Source organism: Labeo rohita, chromosome 15 (assembly GCF_022985175.1).
Source record: "Labeo rohita strain BAU-BD-2019 chromosome 15, IGBB_LRoh.1.0, whole genome shotgun sequence".
NCBI lineage: Eukaryota > Metazoa > Chordata > Actinopteri > Cypriniformes > Cyprinidae > Labeo > Labeo rohita.
Genome location: NC_066883.1, coordinates 10,560,782 through 10,583,875, shown reverse-complemented (window position 1 = coordinate 10,583,875; position 23,094 = coordinate 10,560,782). Strand labels below are relative to the sequence as shown.

General features: G+C 36.7%; 1 protein-coding gene across 1 annotated transcript in view; it reads right to left on the bottom strand.

The window, feature by feature from the left end:
• pik3cb (phosphatidylinositol-4,5-bisphosphate 3-kinase, catalytic subunit beta) overlaps positions 1 to 23,094 on the bottom strand; it is a 44,780-nt gene that overhangs the window by 12,102 nt on the left and 9,584 nt on the right. The window contains 13 exon segments of the mRNA XM_051129147.1: positions 92 to 280; positions 1,782 to 1,832; positions 2,486 to 2,616; positions 2,849 to 2,945; positions 3,149 to 3,207; positions 3,210 to 3,399; positions 4,339 to 4,428; positions 5,459 to 5,626; positions 7,333 to 7,515; positions 7,615 to 7,835; positions 9,222 to 9,450; positions 9,717 to 9,900; positions 21,003 to 21,066. Coding sequence (XP_050985104.1) covers positions 92 to 280; positions 1,782 to 1,832; positions 2,486 to 2,616; positions 2,849 to 2,945; positions 3,149 to 3,207; positions 3,210 to 3,399; positions 4,339 to 4,428; positions 5,459 to 5,626; positions 7,333 to 7,515; positions 7,615 to 7,835; positions 9,222 to 9,450; positions 9,717 to 9,866 — 1,758 coding nt within the window. The 5' untranslated portion in view covers positions 9,867 to 9,900; positions 21,003 to 21,066.

Sequence of the window (23,094 nt, the reverse complement as noted above, 5' to 3'; positions counted from 1 at the left end):
AGTACAAGAGAGAATTTTGACGGAAACATTGCTTGAGTTTGAACATGTCTGTTGGTTAATGTATAAGTATGTGCATGTTTGTGGGCCATACCTGAGCCATGTCTTCATGTTTGCTCCATTTGACAGACAGCAGCAGTTTGGGAAGAGATTGAGGAAAGTTTTCTCTGCAGTCGTAGCGAAGCGTCCATATCAGGTCTTTCTCATTCTCACACAGCTGAGAGAGAGGATCCCTCTCCATGATCTCCTTTAGCTCTATGTAGAACTTCTTACCCCCACGACCCTAAAGACATTAATTTCCATATATCAATATAGACATCTCACAGACACAACAATATTTATATGGAGGTAATGGTATTAAAAGGTTCCTATTAAGCTTTTTTTTTTTTTTTTTTTTTTTTTTTTTCAGCTTCCTTTAGTGTTTATTGCTGCTGTTTGTGCATGAAAAAGATCTGCCAAGTTGCAAAGTTACAAAGCACAAAGTCCACTCCAAAGAGAGTTGTTCTCTAAATCAAACACCTCGACTGCGGTCCTGAGGTTTCTTCCAGGACTGTACATGTCAGAATACCCCACATTCAAATACACGACATATACACTTTGAAAACATATCGGAAGTTTAAAATGACAAGGCTTTAAACGCATGCAAAGAATAAACATGAGCGTGATAAACATGATAATCAAAAACAAACAGATGCTCTTTGTTTTCATAGTAACTGAGGCACCAGCTGAATGGCTCAGCCCTCTTCTAAGATGAAACTTCAAAGAAACATTCTAGGAACACCTATACATAAACCTTACATAAAAGAGCATAATAGGACCTCTTTAATGGATTAGTTCACTTCCAAAACAAAAATTTACAGATAATTTACTCATCCCCTTGTCATCCAAGATGTTCGTGTCTGTCTTTCTTCAGTTGTAAAGTAATTATGTTTCTTGAGGAAAACATTTCAGGATTTTTCTCCATATAATGGACTTCAGTGGTGCAATGGTGGATTTTGAACTTCCAAAATGCAGTTCCAATGCAGCTTCAAAGGGCTCTAAATGATCCCAGCAAAAAACAAGGGTCTTATCTTGCGAAACGATCAGTTATTTTCTTTAAAAAAAAAAAAAATTTGTGTACTCTTTAACCTCGAATGCCCATCTAACGTCTAACGTTAGCTCTGCAATGCGCATGCGTACTCTACAGTTCCGTTCAAGACACTTAGGGTATGTAAAAAAAACTCCCATCTGATTTTCTCCTCCAACTTCAAAACTGTCCTACATCGCTGTTTTAACTTTTTCATAAAGGCCGTTTGACCTTCTTTGCATGTTCACTTTGTAAACACTGGGTCGGTACTTCTGCAGCTATGTAGGACAATTCTGAAGATGGAGGAGAAAATAAGATGGGAGTTTTTCAACATACCTTAACTGTCTTGAACGGGACTGCACAGAGCACGCATCACAGAGCTAAACAAGATGAGCATTTCACTATAAGCAATCTTTTCGCTAGATAAGAACCCTCTTCCTTGGCTGGGATCATTTAGAGCCATTTGAATCTGCATTTAAACTGCATTTTGGAAGTTCAAACTCGTGGGTACCATAGATGTCCACTATATGGAGAAAAATCCTGATTTCACACAATTTTTTTATGACTGAAGAAAGAAAGACATGAACATCTTGGATAACAAGGGGGAAGTGAACTAATCTTTTAATGAATGATATCATTGAATTCAATAAAAAATAAAATCTACAACTTTATTTCAACCTTACATAACCTTAAATGTTGAATGGATGTTACATTTTACCATTGTCATGGAATCACTGGCTCCAGCTATTTCTGCAGCTTTTTCCAGGATCTATGAAGAAATGTTTTATATATCAGAACATCCAGTAACATGACAAGTGTTTCCTTATTATGTATGTGTGTAGTCACAGACCAAGATGGCACACAGATTGTCCACTGCCTAATGGCTAATGCGCACAAAAAAAAAAAAAAAAAAAAAAAAAAAGAACAGCCAGCACTTCAGCTGTTTGCCTGACCGCCAATTAACTTTCGGGTGTGAAAGTGTTTTTTTTATTTTGTTCATTTTTGTTCAAGCACAGTTTTGTAAAAACAGAGAGCAGAAAGTCAGTTTCACATAATCACACTTTTGTAGGGATGCAATAGTTAATACGTTAGAAAAAAACAGAATAAAATTCCAATACAAAAAAAAAAAAAAAAAAAAAAAAAAAAAATCAAAATCATCAGTTATTATTTTTGTAAAGTGTATAACATTTGTAATCATACAAATATTTTCACACCGAATCTGTATAGACTGTATATATTAAATATTTATTCAATGGCATATTTTTTACTAAGTGCTATGGAAGAAGGAAAGTAGTCAGTAAATGGAAAGTGGCCATTTGTGACTAGACATCCACACAAACTGTTTTAGAAATTCTGTAAATAAATCGCTAAACAAAAATGTGTACATTTGTGCGTCATGCTCATGTGTGAATATATGCATACCTTGTCAAAAGGAGGAAATACAACCGGTTGTGTTGAGTATTCTGGAAAGATTATATGCAGTTCTGTGGCATTCTCTGTGTATGGATTGGTCTGAATTGTCCCAATAGGGTTCAACATCTCTTCCAGCTCATCTGCAACACAGAAAAAATGGCATTTCCTGAGCACATTTCCTTCCTTTACAAGACATCAGTGCACAACCTTACATGAAACGAAGTATTACTCACAGATGAATTGATAAGTCACACTGTCGTTTTCTAACTAAACAGATACACACCCTATGACACAACTGCCCAGCAGTTTACACAACCATGTAGTAACAATCAAACCCTATTAAGCTGAGAATATAAGTGAGTGTGTTCTCACCAGGAAAAGAGGACCAGCAGTGGAGAATAATGTCACCAGTCTTCAGCTGCCCTCTGTAGTCAAACACCATTGTGTTCACCCATGCTATCGGGTAGTGCTGGAGAGAAGATAAAACATGCAAAACATACAAGTAGTTAGTGTGTATGCATCACTAACCCCCTAAGGATAAAAAATAAGACTCGAGGGATCTCCAAGTACTGTTTTGGTAATCACCCGTAACACACAGGAGATCAAAGATGAGCACTGGTAAATGAGTACTTAATAATATGTGCTATGAATAAAGTTGTGTGTTGATCTTACCACTTTCCCCGCCTTGCGGATAGTCTGGTATTTGTTCAGGTGTGTGTTCTTGGTTGACCTCTGTTTTTCACTTTGTCCATAACAGCATAAATGGCAAAACAGAGGCGGGCCATTCGTGGCAGGTCACACACAGCGATGTCAAATTCCAGTGTTTTGTTCCACACATGCTCAGATCGACTGCTGCTCTCACTGCTGACCGCTGTCTTACACAGCAGCTCTGTACCATGAAAGAGCCCTGCTCGAACCTGGATCTGCACATATCCAAGTTACAAAAATAAATAAGCATTACATACAACCCTTTAAGGATGACATTATTCAACGTTATGTGCAAATGCTACTTGGCACCCAGGTTTTTTAACAAAAATAGACAATTAGATAAGACTGAAACAATTATTAGCATTTTGTTTCCTTTGACTGACAAGGTATTTGAATTTGGTAGAAAAAAAATGTTTGTTAAAAAAAAAAAAAAAAAGTAAGGGGTACTGTTTGATCAACATATGAAGTAAAGCCTGTAGCATAATGTGCACGACAGGATGCAACTTTGCTCAAACATGGTTAGTGAGCAATTCTATCAAAACATGCTAGTATGCACAATGTGTAAAATGTTAAAGATTTTGTAGCTTGGAAATCTTTTTACTATAAACATGTGCCCATTCGCAATATACTGTACACAGAACTGAGGGATACTTTGAAAATACTGTGGTAATCAACATGCCACAAATGCATCAGACTAAGTAAAACTAAAAGCTAAATAATTGCAATGATTATGTTTCCACACATACAAAAGCTCATGGAAGCCATGCATTATTATTATTATTATTATTATTATATTTCTGTTTTGGTTTGGCTTATTTCATGTCCTCTATAGACTTTTAGAAATAGACATCACCAACCCAATCTCATGAGAAAACAACATTTTATGAGGTGGTGATTTCATATGATTTTTTAAAACATGTGAGATTATATGAATTCATACAAATAAAAAAGTAAAGTAAAAGTAAAACTGTTCTGAATTGTAACAAATTGAGAGTATGTCTTTATTACTTTGGAATGGAACAAAAATGACACACAGCACCTTTAAATAAACATGTTTTCATTTTAATGTAGTACTGGTTCTGGGCCACCAGGAGGCAGATAAAGGTTAATGTAATAGAAATCATTCTGAATTCAGAGGACTTCATGATGTTTACCTTAGCAGCATCTTCAGCATTCACCTTATTACCTTTCACAAGGTTAATTCTAAACAGAGAATGAACCTTCCAAACACACGTATGTAACTGCTGAGGAAAGAGAAAGACAAAAGAGTGTAAATTATGACAATAAAATTACATTACAGTGGTACATATACATATGGTTTATTTCAAACTAAAACATGACCTGGCATGCTCTAAAACCACAATGACACCTTGAAAAGTCATTGTAAAAATGGCTCCAGTCCATTTTCAAACATTAAAATTCTGTGAAAAGTGTAGCACCATTGCACTGCATGTGGCTTGTTTTGATATTTATTTTGTTTACCCGATGCAATAATATTCAGACATTAAGTGTGGCTTTAGTGTCTAAATCACTATACAAGTTGCTATACCTCTGAAACTGCAACGCTCATACACATAAATTCAAACATACTGCGTACATCTCCTTAGGGGTTTGGTTTAACACCAGTAGTGGTGCAGAGGTCAGCAATCTGACATCAGCAAAATAACTCACATGATCAGTGCTAACACACACTTGCCTGAATCACTTCCTGGAACACATTCTTGAAACTGACTGGCCCAAAATCGTGTTTGAGGAAACACACTCTACTGTGCAATGGACGCTACACATACTTACAACACTACTCATCCACATGACAGCAAATATCAGCCAAAACATACCAGCCAATAAACAAGTATTACAACACTGTAAAAAAAAAAAAAAAAAGTTGCCCAGCAAAAAGAGCTAATTGCCTCTATTCTCTCCTATTCCAGTTTAATGTGCAAGAAGAATTATATATATCTCATTTGCAGTTAGACTTACAGAAGAAGAATGTAAACACTGTGACCCTGTGGTGCTTAAAAAACAATGCTCTGTTTATTTGAGCATTCCAACATGTCAACTTCTGCCTCAACCAGTGGCATGAGTTTGGGGTGGGACTGGCGGTTAATTTAAGCAATGGTTGATGAGATGAGGTAAAAGGAGCAACACAAGTGTTTGGCAAACCCATTCTGAAAAATCAATCATTTCTGCATTGCCATTTGGTCCTGCTGGGTGCACAAAACTAAGAACACCTTTGATTAGCTGAAGTGTAGGAAACACAGACAGTGTCCTTACCATTGGCGGTCTCTTCTTTGGGGGCAGTGGTAGAGGAGGGTTTGAAGTTTTCCGTGCAAGCACTGATCCAATCGTGCTGATTTCCTTCTCAAACATTGCTTTCACAACGTCACAGTGAACCAGTGTCAGATGAGGGCTCTCATTGGACAACAAACAAACCCTAATGTACTACACACACACACACACACACATACACACACACACAGATATTTAAATTTCAAACAGAAAATAAATCATACTTCTGCCCCCTACAAATGGCATCTAAGTACCTCAAAGTATCACGATGGTACCATGGTCTATGCCCAAAACCCACAGTAACACATTTCTGTCAAGTTGAAAAATGCTGACATCTGCATTTAAGCAACTAAGTGTGTTTTTATGCATTTCCTGGGAACAACATTGACTAATGATCCTAACATGCCACATGTCCTTAATAGACTGCTGCTACTGATCACTCACCTGACTGGTTTTAGGCTCTTGATGAAACTTAACTATTGTGTTCACAACATCTAGTAAAGCACACTGTCTTTTGTTTGATGTCTGAACATGACTTTCCAGTTCAACACATTTCACTAGCGGAATTCTTTTCATCATTTTTCAGAAAACAACTCTGACGTTACTGTTTATCTCATTCTCAAGAGGATTTTGCATGATAACAATGTTGATAAACTACACTAAAACTCACTGTGGTAATTTGATGCATGATGAATATTAAATGTGAACACAGATGCAAAAATCAATTAAACAACAGAAAAACTAATTCAGGCCCAAATGGAGAACCCTATAGAACCTATACAAATATCTTAAATGAGTGTTCACTTCCAGAACAAAAATTTACAGATAATGTACTCTGTTGTCATCCAAGATGTTCATATTTTTCTTTCTTCATTCATAAAGAAATTATGTTTTTTGAGTAAAACATTTCAGGATTCCTCTCCATATAATGGACTTCTATGGTGCTCCTGAGTTTGAACTTCCAAAATGCAGTTTAAATGCAGATTTAAGGGGCTCTAAATGATCCCAGCCGAGGAATAAGAGTCTTATCTAGTGAAACGATTGGTACAATTTATATACTTTTTAACCTCAAATGGTTGTCTTGACTCATCTCTGCGTGAACTCCAGTTCAAAACAGTAAGGGTATGTCTAAAAAGTCCTGTCATTTTCTCCTCCAATTTCAAAATCATCTGCAAAAGTACCGACCCAGTGTTAACAAAGTGAACATGCAAAGAAGGTCAAACTCCCTTTCTAAAAAAAAAGTGTAAAGCAGCGGTGTAAGACGTTTTTGAAGTTGGAGGAGAAAATGAGATAGGAGTTTTTCGACATACCCTAATTGTCTTGAACCGGAAAAAACAAAGTTCAGGCAGACTTAGACAAGATGAGTGTTTGAGGTTAAAAAGTATATAAGTTTATATATATAAGTACATTTTTTTCAGAAAATAACTGATCGTTTTACTAGATAAGACCCTTATTCCTCATCTGGGATCGTTTAGAGCCACTTGAAGCTGCATTTAAACTGCATTTTGGAAGTTTAAACTCAGGGGCACCATAGAAGTCCATTATATGCAGAGGAATCCTGAAATGTTTTACTCAGAAAAAAACAATTTCTTTACGACTGAAAAAAGAAAGGCACAAACATCTTGGATGACAAGGGGGTGAATACATTATCTGTAAATTTTTATTCCGGAAGTGAACTTCTCCTTTAATAATCAATACATTTAATGTTCAGCTGAAACTTTAAAATATTTAAATCACTTTAAACTACATATTGCTCCAAAAACAGTACGTAGTGTGTTGTATTTTTGCCATATTAACAAAAGCAAACCTTGGAAATTATAGTTTGAGCTTTCGAAGTCAGTTCTTGCAATATGTCTTACTTTGTACTGATTAAGAGGATGATCTTCAAACAGGAACTCAAGTTTGCCACTGATACGCAGCACATAATCGCTACGGGTACCAATGTCTTCCTCTGGGCTGTGAGTGGTCTGCCATTTCTTGAGAGCCTGGTCCATGAGTTCAGTTACTGTACAATGCAATGACACTTTCAGGCTGGCTGTGTCCTACAGAAAGAAAAAGAAATAAGAGGATCATAAGAATGATAATTAATTTTATTGTAGGGATATCTGCAACATGCTACATGCTAAAATAACACTACACACCTGTGACTGGTCATAGTGCATGGTTATTTTGATTACGCCCTCATGCTTGTCAATCAAATTCTCTAATGATCCTGTCTCCACCTGCGTGGAGTAACAGCTCCGAAGCCACTCTCCCCATGACATCAGCTGCATGCGCTGCATCTTCTCTTCACTGATCCGCTTCATTTTGGAACGAAAGTCTTTTACTTCCTGGTCTTGTAGAGCATCCAACTCATGAAGACCTGTGCCATGTGGCATAAAGTTCTATGATTTTACTCTCACAATATCAACAACATCCACTACAGAAAATGTTTATGAAATATATAACAGTATTTGAATAAAAAATTATGTGAACTCAGCAGAGTGTGAACCGCTGTCACAGATAAAATGGCACTTGGCATTTGTAATGTTGTAAATTCCTACTTCAAAGGCATGCTTGGTAACCCACCACACTTTAACTCTGGTATTTTTTTAAAAATCATTCCTTTATGAAAAGAGTAAAAACACTGTATGATAAATTAAGGGAATAGTTCACTGAATTACACTGTACTATACTAAAGTGTGTGTGTGTGAGGAATTAGAAGAAATTTTAAATTGACTTCTTGTGTGAATTAAGCAATACAGCACACAACAGATGTGGATTTGTAATTCAGTGGAATTCATGTTTTTCCCTTGGAGTTTCACAGAAAAAAATAATATACAATGGATCTGCAAAACTAAAAGTGATGCCAATTTTCATTTTTGAACTATTCTTTTAATGAGCATCTGTTTCTGGTGAATGACATCAGTGTGTTTTGTTTACGAGACAGTGCTCTAGGGGAAAGGTTCCAAATGGCTTCCTGATAACACACATGATGACATTTAAAAAGCATTAAAAATTCATTTGATCCTCTCCACTAAGAGAGACTGCCCATATTGTGTGCGTTTGTGTGTGCTGAGTAAATGAGTAAGGCCAGTGGAGTGTGTCAGTGCATAAGCCTTGCAGGCTGAGCCTGACATCTCATCATAGCCCCATGATGATTCAACCTTACCTATATACAAACAAACAATCAATCAGCATCACTCGCAAATCAGCCTCTGCTGAGTCACACACACTTACTGTTAATTGCTGGTACCAAAAGTGTGTCAAACATTACATAAACAAATAAAATGGTCAGAAAATGTGCCTTTTAGGCATAACATTTCTAGTTGCTTTGTGTATTTTTGCTCTGCAAACCAAGAATGATTCAATGACGTTCCCACACATCCTCACAAAAAGAGAGTCACTCTGTGTCACCCACTAGGCTAACAAATTTAATTTGCAGAAATGCTCACTAAAAATTGTCTATAGGATATTAGCTAAAAGTATAGTTTACATATGAAGAGTTCAGATGCAAAAGCCTCTAAATCCATCTGGCGTATTTCTCTAAAATTAGCATTTCTTTCTGGCTACTTTGTATAGGTTTCTACGTAAGTACTGGTACTTCTAATCGGGCTGAGGCTGAAATTTAGCAACTTTGAAGTAAAAGTATTTGATGGATTTATACTATGTGTCAGGAGCATTCACTCAGTTTCATTATCTCATTTTTGACCGAGATGGCTTTTAGCTGGTTTTGCATCTGCACTCTTCATATGTACATATGTGTCACCTTTCCCAATGAGCACTCCAATCTTAGAGTCTAGTATGCGCTCTGCACGTCCACAGTTGCGTGTGATCAGTTTGAGAACAGGCAGGAATGGTCGCACATCACATAGACGCCTGGTTTCATCCTCCAGCTCTTCATGCACTGCTGCCTGGTTCACACACTCGAACATGTGACCCTCCATCTCCCCCAGCAATGAGAAGAGAGGGTATGTCTGTGCTTCCTTCCATAACAGCTAGATAAACACAAAAGCAAGATGATAAGAGTGAACAAGCCGATCAAAATTGCCTTTTAGGTGCTTTTGCATGTTTGTTGGTAATGGTTAAACTAAAGATTTCTGTGAGAAAATGTGAGTACATAGCAAAGCATACTTCTCATGCATAGCACAAATGCTGCAGGAAGTTACACAGCAAAATTTAAGACTAAGAGGTTGTGTTCAAATACCTCAGTATCCTGATGTATATACAATAATGAATCTGCTTGCACACAAAACACATGTACCAGTTTGATGTGTTGGATGGTGCTCTCTCGGGGAACCTCCATTTGGATGTATATTCCTGTGGGCAACAGGAAGTCCACCATCACCTGGTCGTCTCCATCCAGCCCTGACTCCGCCCACAAGTCCAGCTGATCTGTCTTGGCGGGAGGCATGGCAGAGAGCACGCTGGAGCCAAACCATGGGAACCTGAACACAAATCAAAACAAAGAAACACAAATCAAAAGAGAAAGTCAATTACACTTCAGGGATATCAGTGATAAGTTTCACCTGCTTTGGTACAAATGATAGTGACAACAGATGCACAGGAGATCATCATTTGCGTTCTGACAATTAACATAAGTCTTATGAGTTAGAATGATGTAAGTGTGAGTAAATGACAATTTTCTTTTGTGTGTGTGTGTGTGTGTGTGTGTGTGTGTGGGTGTACTTGTTCTTGCTACATTGTGGGGACCAAATGTCCCCACAAGGATAGTAAAACCTGAAATTTTCAACATTGTGGGGACCGGTCTGCGGTTATTAAAAATAGTAAGTGATGTTTATCTGAAAGTGTAACGATGCAAGCATGTTTTCTGTGAGGGGTAGGTTTAGGGTTAGGGTTGGGTTAGGGGATAGACAATATCGTTTTGTCAGTATAAAAACTATAGAAGTCTACGGAAAGTCCCCACAATTCACAAAAGCAAACGTGTGTGTGGGGGGGGTGAACTATACTTCAAGAAACACTACACTATGCTATAGCTATGTGACAATTAAGTACTGTACACATCCCTTTTCCAAATAACAAACACCTGGACCTAACTTGCTATTTTCAGAGCCACAAACAATGAGTCATTGAAACACACGGTGCTTATTATCTCTCTGCTCTCACCTTACTAACAAACTCAAAACACAAGTATAACGTCATCAAACAGAGACCAGACAGGTGCGGAGACTCGCTGTCACACAATGTCAATCTTTGAGACACTGGGATGGAGGAGGGGGATGTGGTTTAACAGCAACTTCCACACACAGGCGAGAAATGACAAGTTAGACAAAGACATACCCACATTAGGGGACAGAGGATGTGGGTTTTCATTTTGTGAACACAGATTGTCACACACAAGCAGACTATTGTTTATTTAAATATACACAAACAGGAAAGAGTTAATTGCTGTGTCAATGCAGTTGTAAGTGCACTTTGTCTGCTTTTAGACAGGCCGCAGTGCACCACATCCATTACAGCTCGTATCAAGTGGTTCAAATAACTCTATGCTGTGAAGTGCTTCAGGAAGCCCAACCTCCACGTCCACCACAGCTCAAAAGCACTGGCGTTCTCACACCTCTGACCTCTCCCTGCTGACGGCACCATTTGTTAAGAGCTACTGTGCGCTGAGGTTTTACCCTCTATGTTGGTCCTTAGGAGAGCACTTTGTGAACTAGTGCTCTGACAGACTGTGATCAAGTTATCAGAAAGCTTTCCACCGCTCTTAAAAAGCCAGTGATCAAGCAGGAGAATGTCAACAACAGAAGAAGGACTAAACATTTTGTGTGAAAATACATTTTTTCTAGTGTTTGTGTTTTTCCTCTCTCCATACTTCCCATATTTTGGTGGGTCTTGAAGTATACTATACCTGTTTAAGTGGGTCCTGGAATGGAAGTTTGGAAACCTCTGATATATGGTATCAACTATAATCTAGTACAAATGAGGTATACACTAAAATTAAGTAGTTAAGATTATAGAGGTACGAGCATAATATTAAAGGGTTACTCCATCCCAAAATGAAAATTGTGTCATTAATCACTTACCCCCATGTCTAGGGCCCTATGAAATCAGTTTTATTTTTTTCCAAATTCCATTTTTTCCGTTTTTATGGTTAAATTACATTTTATTAATCAAAGAGCATGTCTAATTAATTAAAATCATGAAACTTATATAATTTCACATCTATTTAATAAAGGATTAACAAAAATTACATGTTTAGGGCCCTATGAAATGTTTTATTTTTTCCTCAACATATGTTTTATTGTTATAAAATTCTGTTTTAACATGTCTAATTATTTGAATGCATACTTAATTTGTTCAAATGTAAAAAAATCATGCGAGCGTCACGCGCGCTTCTCTGTGTAGTACACAAAACAGCTTGTATGCTCCATTCATTAAAACAGAGACATGCAGGATTCACATTTAAATGGTATTTCTGCGGTGTAATATTTACAGATACTAGCCCATATTGCGGTTTGATTTAAGTGTAATGGCCTACTTTTGATTAATTCATTCAAACTTTGACAAATTCTGTGACATTCTGCATATTCAGTAAATTCCGTTTTTATGACTGGATTCCGCGATTCCGTCTGCGTTTTCCACATCACGGAAATCATAGGGCCCTACATGTTGTTCCAAACATGTAAAAGCTTTGTTCGTCTTGGAACACAATTTAAGATATTTTGGATGAAAACAGGGAGGCTTGTGACTCTTTTATTGACTGCCAGGTAAATACCACTGACAAGACCCAGAAAAATAAGAAAGACATCGTCAAAACAGTCCACGGTTCAATCTGAATTTTATGAAGCGACGAGAATATTTTTTGCATGCAAAGAAAAAAACTATTTTATTCAACAATTTGTTTCCTCCACGTCAGCATAGCACCATTTTGGAGAGTATCTATGGACGCAAACTGCGTATGACGTTATGTGTCAGCCGCACCACACGGATACATTTTCTATGTATATTTACGCTTTGATTTGAACAAAAAGAGCGTATCTGGCGTAAGCAGTTTGCATCCGGCGGATACTCTCCAAAATGGTGCTATGCTGACTCAGAGGAATTAAATTGTTATTTTTTTCTTTGTGTACAAAAAGTATTCTCATCGCTTCAAAAAATTCTGATTGAACCACTGATGGCAGATGGACTATTTTTACATACTCAACATACATGACAGTGGTATTTACCTGGCAGTCAATGGGACAGTCACAAGCCTCCTGGTTTTCATCCACAATATCTTAAATTATGTTCCGAAGACAAACAAACCTTTTATGGGTTTGGAACGACATGGGGGTAAAGTGATTAATGACAAAATTTTCATTTTGGAGTGGAGTAACCCTTTAATACCAAATACATTCTTAAAAGAAAAATGTTCTTTATTTAAATCTTTGGTTTCACTAAGAATGTTTATCATCCATGGAACTTTCACTGCACTACTGTTAAGTTCTTAATAGTGGAAAAAGAAATTATTCTTTTAAAAACTTTTCACTGAAAGGTTCTTTGGAAGAGAAAATAAAGCATATGGGGAAAGGTATGCACATACAAAACAAATATGCAGTAAGAATTGAGCATTTCATTTCATTTTCATTTCATTAAATGAAAATGAAAATGCGAAGTAAAATATTTATTCTATGCAGATGATCTGCTAATTTAAATGGACTTCAAATCAACACCCTAAATCAATGCTGTCATGAATGGGCTCTAGAAATCAAAGATTTTTTAAAAAAAAAAAAAAAAAAAAAAAAAAACAAAAAAAAAAAAAAAAAACTTAGCACACCTTACAGTATTAGTAGTAGTCCTTATTTGGGCCTAGTTACATCTACCTCTTTAATTTGTCCATAAGTAGTCTACTTGTGAAAACTTGCAGGGCACAATGCCATTCAAGTGAAATTATTGCAAAATTATTAGTCCAATCAGAATTTGGACGAAAAATTGGAGTGTCATATTCACAATAGCTCTAATTGGAAGTGAGGTGTGAGGTTCACCTAGTAACTACAGCCATAATGCAACCATTGAAGGTCTCCACACAGAGATCTGCATAAGAATTACTCATGTGTGTAGGTGGACATAGTCTGCTTACCTTGAAATTTAAAAAGGGCTTTAAAATTCTATACCTGAATTGTATGTGTGAAGATGCCCTACACTATAAAGGCATTAAATCACAACTGTATCCACAGAAATATCCTCTCTGCCTACTAGTATCATAGCCCACAAACACTCCCAACATTAATGCACCACAACAATCTATTAGATTAAAGAAAAGTACTAATTCACAGAGAGATATTTACTGTACGCAGAACACTGGAGAAAACAAATGAAAACCCAAAGGCAAATTAAATCTGGATCTAAACAATAAGCACAGCCTAGGCAAACATCTCTTCTCTGACAAAGACAGAACATTGAGAGCACACAAAGTACAGAATCAGTGACCACCAAATGGCCACAGGAAGACATAAAAAAAAGATATGGCTGCCGAAAGAATAGATTTGCAATCACTGCACACCAGGGCAGGTCAAGACCGAGATGCACTTCCTCCTTCACTGCTCAAAATACTCCTTTTCAAGAGACTCACTTTACAGACACACACACACACACACACACACAAAAAGTATATATATATATATAATAGGGCTGCACAATTAATCGAATTTGTAATTGTGATTACAATGTATATGTATATGTATGTATGTATGTATGTGTGTGTGTGTGTGTGTGAATACTTTTTTAATTGTTTAATTTAAATTCAGATAGATAGATAGACAGACAGATACAGATATATAGATAGATAGACAGATCACACACACACATATATACATATAAGATTTTTTTTTCCCTCTGTATATATTTCCTTTCATTAAATGAAAATGAAAAATGCAAAATTTTAATTATTTTGTGAAGGGGCCACTTCCTCCTTAGTGTCACTGCATTTACTGAGTAAACTACTGAGTAAACCATCTGTAAGATGATACTTCTGTTTATGTATAGAACAAATGAACTCTTTACCCAATTCCTGTAATGCTTATATGCTAAAAATGTAATCTGAATTTGAGATAAATGAGGGGCATTAAACAGTAAATAGGTTTTGCTACTGATTAATCTTTTGATCCAAACAAAACAGGAAGTTCTCACTCCCTATTATACTCAGACACACCAGTATGCTTGTGCCCTCTCTCTTTCTCTCTCAAAAGTACCATGACTAATGGAAGACCTTATGACCCAGCCACACGCAAATGCTAAAAAAAAAAAAAAAAAAAAAAAACTGCAGTAGTAACTGAGTTAACCCTCCACCCCCACACGTATTCAAACAGCCCACAAATCTTACAAACACTGATGAATGTGCACATAAAGCAGATTAAACCTACAGTATAAACACAACAAAGACGGAGAGACCAAATGTGCAGCAAACACGTTCAAAATGCCTTGACTCATCATTCCTGTCAGAGACAAGTGCAGCACTGATTCCAGGCAGTTTCCGGATAGTGATGGTCACTGTTCCGCTGATTAATCTTATTCGAATGGACTGAAAAGCCCATAATCCTATATCCTCTAACTTCTTTACTAAAGAAATGTCACATGAATTGTTTATTTTTAGAGTCAACATCTGTAGATGTGAAGTAATTTTAGAAAAACTTGGTCAGCGGCTTTAATCAATCTTTTCAATGATCTTATGTTTCAGTGATCATTTTTTCTATCTTGTTTTTTATGGAATCAAAGCAACATGAAAAACAAAGTTTTATTATAATTTTTTTAATCTTTTATTTTTCTCAGACCTATATTCTTCTTATTTAAAAGTAGACCTAAATACATTGTTTTATCATTTAAAATCCCTGCTTGTTGTGAAATTCTTTGCCTAATATATGTAATGACAGTTTGTATGTTACATACTGTAGAGATAACATATAACAAATACACAAATGCTTTTTTGGGTTACCGTATCAATGGATGTAATGCCACTTTGTAACTTTTGTTTTTATTTTAATGAAAATGAAGAATGGTGAAAGCACCATATACACAATGCTGCAATCTTGTGTCAGATACAATAAATAAGAACAGGACAGTTAAAGCGAGAGAAAGCCTGAGAAAGAAAGACGGGGGTGGGGAGGTCATTAAGCTGTAAAAGTTCACAGCAAGAGATTTGATTTAGAAACCTCCACACTTGAACTAATCTGATAGTTGTTTGACTGCCATTATGACAACAAAATGTGACGGCATAAAGTGTTCTTCATTATTATCAGAATCATGTACATCAGGCATTTAAAAAGTCATTACAGTAGCACAAAAACAATCCCAACAATACAGCAACAAGCAATTACCAGGGTCCAAGCAGTAAACATCTATTTAGTTCATAAATTAAATTACAAATTTGCAAGCTTATTAACCAATTACATTTACATTTAGACATTTAGCAGACAAAAGAGGACAATGGAAGCAATCAAAATCAACAAAAGAGCAATAACATGTGCTATGACAAGAAAAAGCAAAGCTAGTGTTAGAGGACTTACAAAAAGAGCAGAAAAGCTAGTGTTAATTTTTTTTAAGAAAACAAACAGTAAGTAAATTAATAAAGTCTAAAAGAGCTTTTTTTTTTTAAGAATAGAATTAGAATAGAGAGTGCTACAGGATCAAATAAAGATGGAAGAAATGTGTTTTTAGTCAATTCTTGAAGATGGCTAAAGAGTCAGCTGTTCAGATTCAGTTGAGCAGGTCATTCCACCAGGAGGGATGGCATAATAATGCACCGTTCACTTGCAGAACGCAGGTTTCTAGAGGGTGCACTAATTCTGAAGTAATTCATTTAGGTAAAGGGGTGCAGAGCCAGTGGTGGTTTTGTAGGCAAACATTAATGCCTTGAACTTTATGCGAGCAGCTATTGGTAGCCAGTGCAATTTGATGAAGAGAGGTGTGACGTGCGTTTTTTTCGGCTCATTAAAAATTAATCTTGCAGCCGCATTCTGGATTAGTTGTAAAGGTTTGATAGAACTGGCTGGAAGACCTGCCAAAAGAGCATGGACAGAACAAGAGCTTGAACAAGGAGTTGTGAAGCATGTTCCGAAAGAAAGGGCCTGATCTTCCTGATGTTAAACAAAGCTAATCAACAGGACCAGGCAATTTTAGCAATGTGGTCTGAGAAAGTCAGCTGACCAATCACAACTACAAGTTTTCTGGCTGTTTTTGAATGAGTTATGGTTGATGTGCCTAACTTGATGGTGAAATTGTGATGAAATGATGGGTTTGATGGAACCACAAGCAGTTCTGTCTTGGCAAGGTTGAGTTGAAGAAATGTTTATTAGACAAGCTGAGATCCGAGTAGCTATCGTCGGATCATCAGGATGGAATGAAAGGTAGAGTTGGAATCATCAGCATAGCAGTGCTATGAAAAGCCATGTTTCTGAATGACAGAACCTAGTGATGCCATGTAGACAGAGAAAAGAAGTGGTCCAAGAACTGAGTCCTGAGGTACCTCTCCAAGATACCTTGAAGGACCTGTCTGAGAGGTAAGATTCAAACCACTGGAGTGCAGTTCCTGAGATGGCCTTTGCCAGTAGGGTTGACAGGAGGATCTGGTGGTTAACCGTGTCAAAAGCAGTGGACAGATGCAGCAAGATAAGTATCGAAGATTTGGAATCTACTCTTGCAAGTCTTAGGGCTTCAACAACTTAGAGCAAGGCAGTTTCAGTTAATACTGTTCATCTTTTTACCGGTATATTTGATCATTCTCATACACATTAAGCATGTCAATTCAGTGTAGTAATAAACAGCATTCGCATCAATAATGTGTAAAATAATGTAGGGTAATGTAGGGTTAAACAGATTAAACACCTAAGATTAGTTCACAATTTTTTTTTTTTTTTTTGAATGATATCCTGGGGGGAACAAGCAAGGGAATGTTGACTCTTTAGAGCATGATCCAAGGAATTCAGGTTATATAAAAATATAAAACACTACAAAATACCTTTTATACATACATACATTTTTGCTTGGACTACTAATAAAAGGAATAAAAATCTTACAGAAACAAAACAGTTTCTGTAGTAGCACTTTGTGCATGAATCCATTATTACCCTGAGGGAAAAAAAAAAAGTTTCCAGTGTGCCTAAAACACATGCTTTCAGACACCACCAAGCCATTAATGAATTAGTAACGCAATTCAGCTAGAACTTTCACATAAGTTTCACTCTTGTAAAAGACTGTTATTTCACCATGAGAAGGAAATCAAGCAAAAACATCAGTTATGTGACACTTCCTCTATTTCAGACGCAGTGTGATGGTAAAGCAATATAAAACCTCCCCATGTTGTCATGTTGTGAAAATGAATTGCTTCTTTGAGAGAGAGAATACACTTGCATTAGTTTCTTTACCAGAGAGGAACAAAAGACCTCTGTACTAAAAAAGCTTGGTGGGTGCACACACACACCCCCCACACACACAGTGGTGGGTTCAACAGAGGTCAGAGAAAGACTTTTTGTCGCACATTCACAATTAAAAAATAAATAAATAAATAAATTTAAAAAATACATGAACCATGGGCTTTTTTTTGCTCTTTCATAGGCAAATAGGAAAACCACATGCAAATTTCTCTATCTGATTCTACGAAGCAGAAACTGTTAAAAATGCCACTTCGACGACACACCATCTCTTCATTATTTTTTTCTATGCATGTCTTCTTTTGTTGAACATATCCCTCCTTCATTCAAACAGAAAAAAAAGACCAGACAAACACAGCCAACACATACACATACAAATATCTACACACACTATTGCCAATGAGTCCAGACTCATGGACAAGGGGACATTTGTCACTAACTCTGTTGCTTCCTACAGTACAGCATAATCATATGAACTATATATTATGAAACTCGTCGTTACAAATGCAAGCTAGACAGATGTTATGCTGTGGTTACTAAATATCGACAGGGTGTTTAGTTTACTGTTAGGTATTGCTGGCATATTTTGATTTGTTCCTAGTTTGTGCTTGGGTTTTTTGGTTAGTTGTTAAAGAGTTGTTAGGACCTTTTGTCTGGTAATAAACGCATGGTTACTAGGAATTAATTAGGCATTCTGGCCTGTTGTTAGGCTGTTCTGCCTAGGGAGTCTACTGGCTTACTTACAGATGTATCAGCACATTAAACTCTGTATTTTAACACTAAAAACTTTAAAATACACCTTGGTTATGAGTGTTCCTACAATTATCTTCACCTTTATTGGCTTTTGGCATTTTGATGAGCATACATGACCTTTTGTACAATGCAATATTACACAAAATATTTGACAAAAGAACATGCTTCCCTTTTTTTAATTCTACAGTCAAAAATCCTGAAAAAACACCTACATAGGACTATTGCATTTTACCTCAAGCTAAAGGAAGCCAAAGCATATTCAACACATACAATTTAACTTTGAACTGCTGTAAATAATCCATAAACATAATTTGACAGCTTTGGACAATAAACACTGCACAAACAATTATTTTGCTCAATCAAATATAGTCCAGGCAAAAGGTTACTGTCAATAATCTATTTCCAGAAACAAAGTTCAATCTTTTATGATGGGGCATGGATCGGAATTAACCAATCACCTCCGGTCATGTTTTAAAGGGGTCATCGAATGCCCATTTTCCATGTCAATATGATTCTTTAGGGTCTCGATGAAAAGTCTGCAACATACTTCGGTTAAAATTTCTCAGTGGTAGTGTAAAACAACACCCTTTCCACCTTGTCAAAAACAGTGCTGTTCACAGCGACACGTTTTGGTGCATGTCCCTTTAAATGCTAATGAGCTCTGCTCACCCTGCCCCTATTTTCAGTGGGGTGATGAGACGTTCTCTGAGAGACTGTAAAGTTTAGCTGCAAAACTTGCTAATTAGCACATTATTAGGAAAAGGTGATTTGATTCATAAAAACCCTTATACTCACTTCTGTAGGTGAAGCTGGATCATGAAAGATTCGCTCAAACATAGATGCATTTAGGCAGATGGGGGTGGGGGGTTGCATTCCCTTAAAAAAATGAAAGTAATCCTCTGCATCTTCAGCGGCTCATATGTTGGGAGTAAATGACGACTGCTATGTTCATTATTACATCCCACAACAATAGACCTAAATCACTTAGGAGCCATTCTTGTCTACCCCTACTCAGGCGCCAAAAAACTCAGGCCATGCTAAAATGGCTGTGTCAATCAGTAGTCGTGGAAGGGGCCTGTGCAGAACTGTATAATTCTGCCAGGAATCTCAGAACAGCCTGATCTGAGAAAGTGATCATTATTATTGGGGATTATAGGGCATCCGATGACCCCTTCAAGTGATGACAATTAAAATTAGCTGTTTCTATAGGATTTTCTTAGCATCTTCTTAGTTGCATATTATTACTGAATCCATGGCCTGCAAAGACCTTAAAGAAATTGTGTGGGTTACTTTGTGAAGAGGTAACAATCAGGAGAAGGGTACAAAAGTATTTCTAAAATATTTGATGTGCCATTGAATACAGTAAAGGTCATTAACAACAATTGCAGACAATGGGACATTGCAATAACATTCCAACATCTAAAACCACCTACATTTAGCCAAAACAATGTGGAAAAATGTTTTATGGCCTGATGAAACTAAATAGAATTTTTGGGCCACAATTTTCAAAGGTATGGCACAAAAACAAGTTGGTCATTAACCCAATAACATCACATCCAAGATGAAGCATGGTGGTACAAACATTATACTTTAGGGGTAACAGATAAACGGAACCATGGATAATGCCAAATACCAGACCATTTTGGCACAAAACCTGCAGACATTAAAAATCTGAAGATGAATCTCCACCAAGGGAATAGCTAATGTGGAACTGGGCAAACTTGCAACTCATAATCTTGCCTCCTCACGCTAAAAACCATACAAGTCAGCAATGCAATGCCCAGTGTGCACAAGCACCAAAGTTCCCTTAAAAGACAATCATGACTTCATTCAAAACTGATGTGACAGATGCTGTTTTTATATTCTGATCTTTACCTTTCAATCTAACTGATCACCTTGAGTGACCAGAAAGCGTTTACTGTAGAGAACATTGGATGAACTTTGTGGCATATGAATTCAACTGGACTAGTTTGGGACCATTAACAGCTATGACTTTTTTTTTTTAACATTGTGGGAAAATGTCTAGCTAAAAGACCAGCTTTCCCTTTGACTCAAAAATCTCAGAATGCAAAGCTGTGCTCACAGGCTGCTGAGGCAAAGGGCTTGGGCTTAGACATCTCGGACATCACCCTCTTGGGGTTTGCACAGCCATTTTATGTCCCAGCCATGGGAGTCTTTTTAGGGAGAAGCTTTCGCAGTAGTGAGCACACTGGTTTCTTGTATCCAATACATTATCCAAAAGGAATTACATTCGTATGTTGAATACATAATAAAAAAACTGCAATGGAATACCAATCAAACCAAATTAATGAAACTGCCATTACTTTCTCTTGAAGTTTCACATAGACTTTTTGGTTTCTTTCACCTGTTCCAACTGCTTACAGTGGACTCTTTGTATTCTGGTCTGTCAGAGAGCACACACGCAAACTCACCTGCTGTCTCTGCAGTCTGTTATTTCTCAGCCGGCTCCATGATAGGATGAAAAGGATTCTGCATCTGACAGAGAGACACAAAGAGGATTCAGATGAGAATATTTGAGATGAAGAGAGTCAGAACTGAAGTGTGTCCCCATATGGAGTAAGAGTTCATAGTACAGCATCACCCTGGTTATTCTGGATAAGTTGACTGTATTAATGTTTGCCAAAAGAAAAACAGAGTTTACTAACACACTCACCGCCCACTTTATTAGGTACACTTGTTCAACTGCTCATCAGTGCAAATATCAAATCAGCCAATCGCAATGCATTTAGGCATTATCAAAACAATTTGCTGAAGTGCAAACGGAGCATGGAAAGAAAGCTGATTTAAGTGACTTTAAATGTTGCATGATTGCTGGTGCCAGACAGGCTTGAGTATTTCATAAACAGCTGATCTACTGGGACTTTTATGGACAACCATCTCAAGGATTTACAGAGAATGATCCAAAAAAAAATATCCAGTGAGTGGCAGTTCTGTGGGTAAAAACGCCTTGTTGATGCTATAGGTCAGAGGAGAATGGCTGGGCTGGTTCGAGCTGATAGAAAGGCATCAGCAACTCATAACCATTTGTTACAACCAAGGTATGCAGACGAATATCTCTGAACGCGCAAGACATCGAGACTTGAAGCAGATGAGCTACAGCAGTAGAAGACCACACCAGGTTGCCTGGACTGATGAGTTTTTACACTGCCAAAAATGATTTACTTAGTATTTTTGTCTTGCTTTTTTAGTATAAATGTCTAAAAATTGTTAAAACTACAGTTAAAACTACGGTGTGGATACAGTACTTCAGAATCACAGATTCTAGCCTACGTCTTGGAATATATGACCCAAATAAGAATTTTCACCAGATAATGTCACCTGAACAAGTAAGTAACAAGTCTGCCACTTTTGTTCTGTCAAACAGAGGAAAAAAGCATTACAATAACTCACACTACCAATGCTGAATAAATCTAATAATTGGTTAGCTCATATCACATTAAACTGTGCAAATTATTATTGTTACAGCTTGGTCTCAAATTGTTAATGCTAACATCAACATTGCATGACTACGTATAGGCTACATAGTTCTGTATTAGTGTACAGATTTCAATTTCTGTACAGTCTAAATCTCTGATTGTCATACCATTAAAATTTCATACAAAGAAATGCTTTTAACCTTAAAAGCAAATTATCCTTCCTTAGAACTGGTTCTCTTTAAAATACAAATCTTGTGTAATCCCACGTAGGCTATCTGTAATCAGATGCACACTTAAAAACTGGCATACAATCTAATTTCAGTCACATGTGTTTTATAAACACATAATCCTTTCTGGTTTACAATCTGCTATCAAAATTATAAATTCTCATTATTATTCCAGCTGTTATGAGAAAAGGCTGTAAACGATCTGCCAACTGCAGCATCCTCATATGTAATATAGCAATATAGCCTACTAGCCGGGACACTACATCCCGTGAATCCCACTATCCCGCGAATTCCTACCAGTACCACTCAAATTTGAAAACATTATTATTAAGATTACCGTAGTGAATCGGGCTAAGGTAAACAAATCATTAAATCAATTAAATCGCATCTAAATAAACATTTTTGTTTACATAATATGTCTAATATATGTGTCTGTACTGTGTATATCTGTTATGTATATATAAATACACACATACACATACACGTACACATATATACATATACACGTAAACATTTTCAAAATATATACTGTATGTGTGTTATTTATACATAATAAATATACACAGTATACACACACATATTATGTAAACGAAAAATATATTTTGGATGTGATTAATCGCGATTAATTGTTTAACCTCACTATTTGAAATTCTCAGTTATAAAGATTTCACATGAATATAACCCATTCTCATGAAAACACCCTTTTTGATAGGAAAAGTCAATAAGTGTTCTGGAAACCAGTACAAGGTGATGTGACAAATCGATTGTGCTGGATAACTGTAAAGCTCACTTTAAATTAAATGTTTTATGCATGCCTGAAAACAAATGGACATTCTCAGAATTCTGTGTTGCATTCATCA